Below are 10,247 nucleotides of genomic sequence, written 5' to 3'. Positions count from 1 at the left end.
AGCCATTTGTCGTTCGTGAGTTTTGTAATTTTCCACGGAGGAAGTGAATTTGCCGGTGGAAACTCGTGGTTGTTTTCGAGTAACCCCTCATTCTAGCGCCAAAATGTTAACGCCGTTCTTGGGTCAACACTTAGAACCGTTCGTGGTTCGGTCTAGGGCCGGACCCTATGACCGCACGTAGGTTGGGTGTGGTGCGATCTACTCTTCTCGTCGTCTTTGCCTCGCCGAAAAGAGGTTCTCGGTTTCTCGTGACTTCGTAATTAGTTCGCTTTCGTGTTCTTCACGATCTTCGGGTTCATCGAGTTCTTCACGTTCTTCGAGTTCGTCGAGTCCTTCTAGTCCATTGGATTCTTCGCGTTCTTTGTGTTCGTCGAGTCCTTCGAGTTCGTCGTGTTCTTTGGGTTCTTCGCGATCTTCGGGAGTGAAGTAGAGGTTTTGTAAGTTTTTCCAAACTTACCTCGATTGTAGATTGAGAGAGGGGTATTTATAGTTTTTCATTTTGGAGCTTGTGTGGGCTTTGTGGGCAACTTGGGCCAAAGTGGTCATTTTTGGCCGTGAGCCAGACCTGTGACGATAGTTTAGCAGACCAAGATGGCCGAGAGTTGGTGTCTGCCGAAGGTTTAGAGGCTCGCCGATAGTTTTCACGCCGATAGTTTTCACGTCGATAGTTACACGCCGATAGTTTACACGCTGATAGTTTTCACGTCGATAGTTACACGCCGATAGTTTTCACGCCGATAGTCTAGGTCATGAAGCTCGCCGATAGTCTCGGTCATAAGTTCGCCGATGGTCTTACTTTGCCGAAGATTTTTAGGACGCCGATAGTTTGATCTTGAACTTCGCCGATAGTATGGCCGCCGATAGTTCAATGATTCTTCCTTTCGCCGATAATCTTGCTTTGCGAAAGGTTCTAGGTCGCCGATGGTTTGCATGACGATGGTTTCAACACGTCGATAGTTAGGTCTTGAACTTTGTCAATTCTTGTCGTTTTAGGCTCTCGGGGTGTCGTTTTTACATTGTTAAAACGACGGCATAACAATATATATTCGTATGAAAACTAAAAGCAAATATCCCGTTGCCATCAAAGAGCAGAAGTGGAATTGATATATGTGAATTGCTAATTTTGATGTTAATAGACGAATATTCAGTACACAATATTATTTTACCATTTTTTTTTACGTACATGAATTTTATAATAAAATAAATTGCCAAAAAAACCCTGAGGCCGGAATTGCAAAAGCTAAAACCAATTACTTCACGATACCTCTTAGAAAGGGGAAAAAAAAATCAAAAAATTACAGAGCCAAAACTGGCGTGGGTGGACTATATACTTATCAAATTACCGAGACAGGTCAATATAACACTGTTATTCACAACAAGTTTTCACTATTTTTATCTTAGAGATACGGGAACCGAAACTAATAATCATTTTAATTCCAAACCAAAACCCCTCTGTACTCTTGCCAATCTCCATATTATAACAAACAAACAAACACACCAAAATTTGTTAAAACAGTTTCGATTCCAGTAGAGAGAGAGAGAGAGAGAGGATCAAAAAAAAAAAAAAAAATGAGGAGCGATTCGCTGAAGATTCTAGAGGCTTTGGACACGGCAAAGACTCAATGGTACCACTTCACGGCGATCATCATCGCCGGAATGGGATTCTTCACGGACGCGTACGATCTGTTCAGCATATCGCTGGTGACGAAGCTTCTGGGTCGGATCTACTACACGGCGTCGGGCGAGAAGAAGCCGGGGTCGCTGCCCCCGGAAGTGGCGGCGGCGGTGACCGGGATCGCCTTTGTCGGGGCCGTCGTGGGACACCTGTTCTTCGGGTGGCTCGGGGACAAGCTGGGCCGAAAGCGGGCCTATGGAGTCACCTTGGCCCTCATGTCCCTGTGCTCCGTCGCCTCGGGGCTCTCGCTGGGGTCCACGCCCGGCTCCGTTATCGGGAGCCTTTGCTTCTTCCGCTTCTGGCTCGGCTTCGGGGTCGGCGGCGATTACCCTCTCTCCTCCGCCATTATGGCCGAGTACGCTAATAAGAAGACCCGCGGGGCCTTCATCGCCGCCGTTTTCGCCATGCAGGCATGGATTTAATAATTTCGTTGAAATTCACGTACTCTTTGTAGTTTTTATTAAAGATTAATTAATTACTAAAGATGTCACATAATTATGCCGGCCTAATGTTCGATTTAGAATTGAATATTTGCTAAAACAGATTAAACCAAGATAGTTCAGCATTTTTGCATATTAAAGAGTAGAAGAAGGAAGTTTAATTTTTTTGCTGCCCTAATCTTTTTTTTTTTTTTTTTTTTGTCTAAATTCACGTACTTTGAATTTTGATTAAAGATGTCACATTTTTTACTGATAATTATATGTTTCTTGTTGATACTAGAAAGTGAGTTTAAACACTAAGTCATTGTAACAGTAATAACATGCTATTAATGTTGCTTATCGTCTTTTGTATATTCACATTTTGCTCACAAAAAATTTAGATATACAGATAAAATTACATTTTTTTCTTAGCTTAAAACCCCTCCTCAAAAAGTACATTTATACTCCTTATTTCATTTTGTACCCCGCCTAAACTATATTTCTGGCTCTGCTACTCGAACGAGTAACGTTCCGGTGATTGTGTTTTCAACATTATACTTTTTTTTTTTTCTCATTAAAGGAAGTAAAACATAGTCAACATTTACGGTCGAAGTTGTGGCCCATCTAAACCTTAATCCCCCCAAAACTTTTATATTCTTTTCTACTTAGATATATACTTTTTATATATTACATTTTGCGCGTACGCTCCTGGATTATATTTCTGGCTCCACCACTGGGCTGTCCTTACGTTCCGGTGATTGTGTTTGACAAAAAAAAGGTCAACATTTATGCTTGAAGTTGTGCTCATCTAAATCCGTGTGGCTTAAGCCCCCTCAATTTTTCTTAAATACTTTTTCAACACAAGCTTTACTTTATATAAAATAAAAACCCTTCAAAAAATAATTTCAAGTTAAGCCTCATAATTAAGTTTTTCTGGCTCTATCAGGAAGGATGAAGCCACAGCCATCTCAGGGCTTTAGCCCCCTTTTAATTATTGTTTTTGCACGTTTTGCTTATTTTTCATAAATTTTTACATTTTTTTATCCCAAAAATTTATAAATTAGTCCGCATATGAACTTTCATTTGCATATTGGCCCCATCCTAATCTAAATTTCTTGCTCCGTCCATGATCTCAGGGGTTCGGGATCCTAACCGGCGGTCTCTTTGGGATGGCAATCTCGGGTTGGTTCGGCGCCGCGTACCCGTCCGAGGCTTACGAGCAAGCCGGGCCCGCCTCGACTGTGCCAGAGGCCGACATCGTGTGGCGCGCGATCCTAATGGCTGGGGCGGTCCCGGCGGCCCTGACATACTACCTCCGCACCAAGATGCCCGAGACCGCACGCTACACCGCCCTTGTGGCCAATGACGCCGCTCGTGCAGCCTCAGACATGTCCACGGTCCTCGACGTCGTCATGACAGGTAAAAATAGGCATGTCAATTAATTTACATTTTAACCGGTGCAAGAAAAAATAATATTAGAACTAATGGTTAATTGTTTAACCATTTTAAAAATGGTTCATTAGGTAAATAATCACATTTACAGTTTGACATTGCTAAATAGCCAACGTTTCGTAAATCTTATGTACATAGCCACGTCCTTGTATTTACATGTATAAATTGACATAAATATCCCCCTCTTTGTTTCAATCAAAGGGTAAACCAGACATGTCACGTTATCATTATGGCTATTTATCTAAGATTTACGAAACGTCGACTATATAGCAATTTTAAACGATTTAGTTGGCTAGTTACCCAATTTTTTGTTTTAAAAAAGGATCCATTAACTAGGTAAATAAACACATTTACAGTTTGACATTGCTAAATAACCAACGCTTCGTAAATCTTAGATAAATAGTCACATTCATATATTTACATATGTAAATCTTAGTTAAATAACCACTTACATTTACTAGACCACGTCATCTTTGTGATTATTTACCTAAGATTTATGAAATGTTGGCTACATAACAATTTCAAACGTTTTAGTTGGCTATTTACCTAATTTTTTTTTTATATAAAACACGGTTAACCATCTTGTCCACGCGCTTTTTAATGGCAGGCGTGGACACAGCGCAGCAGCAGCAGCACCAACACAAGGCCATCGAGGCGATCCCGTCGCGGCGCAGGAACTCGTTCGGGCTCTTCTCGCGGGAGTTCCTGCGCCGCCACGGCCGCCACCTCCTCGGCACGACCTCGACGTGGTTCCTCCTCGACATGGCCTTTTACAGCCAAAACCTCTTCCAAAAAGACGTCTTCACCAACATCGGGTGGATCCCCGAGGCCGAGGCCATGAACGCCCTCGACGAGGTCTACTGGATCGCCTCTGTCCAGACCGTCATCGCCGTCTTCAGCGCCGTCCCCGGCTACTGGTTCGCCGTCTTCCTCATCGACAGGGTCGGCCGAGTCGCGCTACAGCTCGCCGGCTTCTTCTTCATGGCCGTCTTCATGCTCGCCGTCGCGTTTCCTTACATGTTCTGGAAGCGGCCCGAGAACCGCGTCGGCTTCGTGGTCATGTACTCGCTCACCTTCTTCTTCGCCAACTTCGGGCCCAACGTCACCACCTTCGTGGTCGCCGCCGAGATCTTCCCGGCCAGGCTGAGGACCACGTGCCACGGGATCTCGGCGGCGGCCGGGAAGCTCGGGGCCATCGTCGGCACGTGCGGGTTCATGTTTCTGGCGCAGAATACGAACCCGGAGAAGACGGAGCGGGGTTATCCCCGAGGGATCGGGGTTCGGAACTCGCTGCTCATAATGGCGGCGGTCAACTTTCTAGGCATGTTGTTGACTTTCTTGTTGCCGGAGACCAAGGGGAAGTCTCTGGAGGAGCTCTCCGGGGAGATGGAAGATCACTTGGAAGACATGGAATCGGATGAGCCTGAGAAACCCGCTTACAATAGTACCGTTCCCTTCTGATTCTAATTAATTAGCTTCTTTTTTTTTTTCTTTTTTTTTTTTAAATGCTTTTGGGGTTAGTTTTGTTTATACGGAAGGGACTATAAAACGAAGAGAATTAAATTAAATTAAATCTGCCGAAAGAAAGAATTACGACGGCCTAGTTGGCTAGTTGGTTTCATTTTTGAAAAATTGTCTCATTTGCCACCAATTTCATAACATTTTCTCACTTTCCACCAAAACACTAATTTTTCCCAAAATATCACTGAGATGTCAACAATGTTGCCATCTATGTCAACAATGTTGACATCTCATAGTGAAAAGCAAAAATAGATGTCAACATTGTTGACATAGATGGTGGGATTTTGGGAAAAAAATAGTATTTTGGTGGAAAGTGGGAAAATGTTATGAAATTGATGACAAATTGGGCAATTTCTCTTCATTTTTGCAAATGAGATTTTCCTGATCAAGTCCTTTTCGATGCCCAAAGCTAACATGCAGTGTAACCAAATCTAACCCATTGTATCACTTCGCCACTAGAAAGAAATATACATAATTGATAACCATTTTTTGGATTTGCTCCTTAAACTTGGTGTACAAAGAAACTCTGAACTTTTGAATTTTTTTATTTACATATCAAAAATTTTAAATTATCATTGTAGTATTCAGCCTATCTATTACATTGGGAATATGTATTATGCAATTAGAGACTGGAGCCATAAATTTTATTCAAGGGGGCATGTATGAAAAAAAAAAAAAACAGTCGGAGAGAAAACGAGATACAATGGTTTATATAAAAATTCTTATATAAAAATGGTTTATATAAAAATTCTTATATATAAGGACCGACTAGTTATCTAATCCAAATTGGCAATCTCTTTTAAAGTTCTAGCCCAACTATCACTTAAATTAGGTAATTAGCCCAATCCACTATCAAACAGTATTATATTCCTATCTTACCTCTCATCAAATACACACCAAAATTTTTGCCTCTGACTCCGAATCCTTCAATCCTCCAATATTGCTTCTGAACTCTCCGTCGATTTCGAATCCTTCAATCCTCCGACCTCCTTTTTCGCCACCACCTTTCTGATTTCGCCACTTTCGAACCCAACGAATATGTCTCTGTTCTCAGACTTGGAAAAAATGGTAAGTAAATATTATTTTCAGTTCGATTAACCCATAGAACACCATAATCGAAACTCTAGCCCGCATCTCTGATCAATTCTCTGTTAGATTAACTATAAAATATGATAAATATTATTTTCAATTCGATTAACCTAACTATAAAATATGATAAATATTATTTTCAATTCGATTAACCCATAGAACACCATAACCGAAACTCTGAAACTTTAATGGTACATAATATTTACAGTTTGACCATTCGATAATAAATATTATTTACCATTCGAAAAACAAAATACATGTCTCCGATTTGACGAACGATTCCATGATTCAAATCCGATGATGAATAACTGGAAAAAATTTGGAATTAGCAAACAAATAAGAACGAAGTTTTATGAAACCAAATAACCTAAACACCTACACTAGACAAACAGAAACACTAAGAATGATTAAATGACTAACCTAGACAAACAGATAATATAAGAACAATAGAAGAACATCTACAAAATCGACAATCCTAAACATCTATTCCAAATGAGTCGTCGAATATCCTGGTTGTAAATTGCAGGATAATTTTAATTGTAAATAATATTTACAGTCCGGCCTTTCGATAGTAAATATTATTTACCATTCAAAAAGCAAAATATATGTCTCCGATTTGCGAACGATTCCATGATTCAAATCCGATGATGAATACCTGAAAAAAATTTGGAATTAACAAACAAATAAGAACGAAGTTTTATAAAACCAATGACAATTTTGAAAGTATGAGAAATATGAGTTATTTCCCGAAATAAATGGATAGTTGTGCTATAATTTAAAAATCTCCTCTATAAGTAAGTAGGCTAGTTGTTTACAAATCTCTATATATAAATGGTTTATATATAAATTCTTGTAACTAAATATCCAAGTTGGATGAAAGATTTTATCTATATGTTGCACGCCTAAGTGATCGATGCCTCGCGACCTGAGAATTCTCTAGGTAAAATAGTCACAAATCTTTGAAAAAAGCCAGATTTTAACTCATATTTATGGGACTCAAATTTTTATTGATGTGATTCCAAACGATATGAATATAAAATAGTAACAAGTAATGGGATTCAATAAAGTATATACTAAATGAAATAGCAAAAATACATATATTAATGTTAATGAGAGTTTGGATTACCGAAGTTCGGAGAGAAAATTGGTCATACGCGATGCTCTTTTTTGCGTTACGTATGAATATCAATCATATTAACAAGCCCCGGTCGCACGGGGGACATGTCATCGTCTTAAGGGTCGTTTGCTCGTTGGTCTTATTTGAATTAGACAACAAGTACGGATATCGCTGAGACCAATTCATAATTCCTTTACTTCTGCTCCGAGTTGGGCCGAGCTCATTTGAGATGTCTCTTCGTCGAGTCCTTCTACTCTAAGGACGGTCTTCAAACCAAATGAGCTAGACCACATTTTTTCGAGCCCAAAATCATATATTAATTAACGGACGAAGTCCCACATCAACAGTGATGATCCTACTTTTATTAGTTTTTGAAAGTAACAGATAGGAGGCTATGGTCTAGACAACTCACCAGTCAACTTCAGCGTAAGTTACACACGAAATTTAGTGAGAATAAATAATCGATTCGCTGGTGAATTTCTATAATCACAGCCTCATGAGTGTTTAAGTAGTTAGCCACGAATTAGTCCCTCTTAGCTCGAAGCACGATTCGAAAGATTGTCGTGTTAATCTCCATGCGGTCAGCAAACGTATGCTCTAGTAGATTTTGTTTAGCTGTCACGTACAATGCTGAAGACAAACCTGTTCTTGAGAGGGCGTCCAACGAGGTTGATAATGAAGTAATTAGATCTAAGTTTAAGTATTGACTCGTATATATAATTCCTATTTTTATAACTAAATTATATTTTAAAAGCAACAAAATAAGTAGCCTCTCAAGACTGTTAACCGTGTCACTGATAAAAGAAATAAATCGCAATAAATTTTAGCAACTCAAAATAATCATATTATATTCCTAATGTTATTCATATTTACTTGTTAATTTATTTTGTGCACTACTAATATTAACATTTGGCTCTTCCAACTATAGAATATTAACATTATTCACTCTTCAGGCTTCCGGTCAGTATGTGTCACAAGTAGTGACGGAGCCAGAAAAGCCCATCAGGGGGACTAATTTGAAAAAAAAAATTCAGGGGGGGCTTGATTGTAAAAAATTTATAAAAATTGGGCCAAAAGTATAAATTTTGAAGGGAAAAAAATGTAATTTTTTTAAAAAATGGGCAAAAAGTGCAAAAAAAAAATTTGAGGGGGGGCTTAAGCCCCTGCTGGGCCTATACTGGCTCCGTCACTGGTCACGAGGTAGAGTCCATGATGGCACGGTTCTGGTGGAGCGGAGATTCGAACCGACGTGGAATTTATTGGCGAGTGTGGGCTTGGTTTTAAGCATTTGAGCTGATTTAATCAGTCGATGCTAGCTAAACAAGGTTGGAGAATAATTTTGAATCCCTTGTCTCTCGCTGCTCGGGTTCTCAAGGCCACCAAATACTTCCCAAGGTCGGATTTTTTTTTATGCCGAAATCCGATCATCGGCTTCGTTCATGTGGAGATCTTTCGAATAATTATGGGAAGTATTGAAAACACCGTCCAAAGTAAAGGCTTTTAATTTTCATAACAATTGTTGGTTTTTTTAGTATCCGTCTCGTATTGAACTCGCTTTAGCAACCAACAAAGTTCCATATTGATGAATGACAGATAAATCTTTACAAAAAAAATAAATAAAAAAAAAAAAAAAACTGTCTTTTGTTTCATGTAAATTCTGTTTATCTTCATCAAACATCTAGTTTCAATTCCTAGCACCCATAGCCAAGAAAAAGAAGTAGGAGATGCATTTGTTCTCTATATATAATAAAATATAACACGCGTAGTATAAATTAAAACGCTAGTTTTATTTGTTCTCCCAAAAATACCAATTTACCACATCTAGGTTGCATCGTAATTTAAGACTTCGGTTGTTTTGGTAGTAGCAATGGGAGAGATTATCCAATTACCAAGCTATTGCTCTGTGTTGTATCATCAGTTAGCCATAACTATACATGACATTCAAGTAATATTATACCCAATATAACGCTCCTCCGAGATCGTTCCAAATTTGCCCAGCAATTGGAGTTTCCATAAATACTTCCGAGGATGAATTTTCAGGAAAAGTTACGTAATTACTTCAAAATAAAAATAGATAATTTCCTAAGTATATCACGTTAATAAGCATTCCTTAATACCTTACAAACTAAATATCAGGACAAAAATCATTGAGGTTAAACTTAATACCTACAACAAAAATCCAAACTCCCATTTTCGTGAAGACTATATTTTATCTATTGTTGCCGACGAGTCTTAAAAGGAATTTGTTTCTTCGGATGAAGGAGAAGAATTGAAATAAATTATATAATAAAAGAAATGCATAGTATTCTCATAATAAAAATGAGAAGGAAAGTAGTAGGGAGTTTTCCAAAACTAGGAGTAAATAGAGGGCAAATGACTTTTTTGGACGTTTTTTTTAAAAAGGTCAGCAATAGGACCTCTTCATTTATTTCTATTTATGTAATTACCATTATACCCTTATTTATTTTCTATTTTTTTTTTAAGAATCCTAAAAACTAAACCCTACTCTCAATCTCTCCTTTCTTTTCATTTCGGCTTCATCTTCTTCTCCACTGCACTTGTTTCATCTCCTCCATTGTCTCCGTCGCATCACCTCCATTGGCGTCGTGTCCCATTGTCGTCGGGGTGTCTGGATCTCAGCCGGCGTCCGTCCTCTCTCTCAAACTTGACGGCCATCCCTCATCTCTCTCTTAGTTCGCGCCGTCCGTCGTCTTCCAAGGCCACCCACCTTCGCCGCCGTCTCTCTCTGCCCTTTCCGGCGCAGCAAGCTCCCACATTGACACTCTTTTCGCTCTTTATTCCAGTAAGCTCCCTCATACATAGCCATTTCGTTACAGTGTTTGTGACCAACGTTGTCACGAAAGATTCAGCATGACTCAATATTTTCGTGACAATATAGTCACAAAACGAAATTATTTCGTGACTGTCACGAAACTAAATTATTTCGTGACACCCATAGTCACGAAAGCTTCAG

General features: G+C 39.3%; 1 protein-coding gene across 1 annotated transcript; it reads left to right on the top strand.

Annotated features, from left to right (window-relative positions):
* The first annotated feature begins 1,569 nt into the window (after window positions 1-1,569).
* LOC149388332 (inorganic phosphate transporter 1-4-like) lies at window positions 1,570-5,007 on the top strand. The gene is made up of 3 exons (XM_089621915.1): window positions 1,570-2,085; window positions 3,231-3,503; window positions 4,192-5,007. The coding sequence occupies exons 1-3, from the start codon at window positions 1,570-1,572 to the stop codon at window positions 5,005-5,007; spliced, it is 1,605 nt and encodes a 534-aa protein (XP_089478041.1).
* Window positions 5,008-10,247: the final 5,240 nt, after the last annotated feature.

This window comes from Urtica dioica, chromosome 8, assembly GCF_054948205.1.
Source record: "Urtica dioica subsp. dioica isolate 48M chromosome 8, U.dioica_male_clone48M_v1_H2, whole genome shotgun sequence".
Taxonomy (NCBI): Eukaryota; Viridiplantae; Streptophyta; class Magnoliopsida; order Rosales; family Urticaceae; genus Urtica; species Urtica dioica.
Note: the sequence above shows the minus strand (reverse complement) of the source record. Positions and strands in the feature narration are given on the sequence as shown.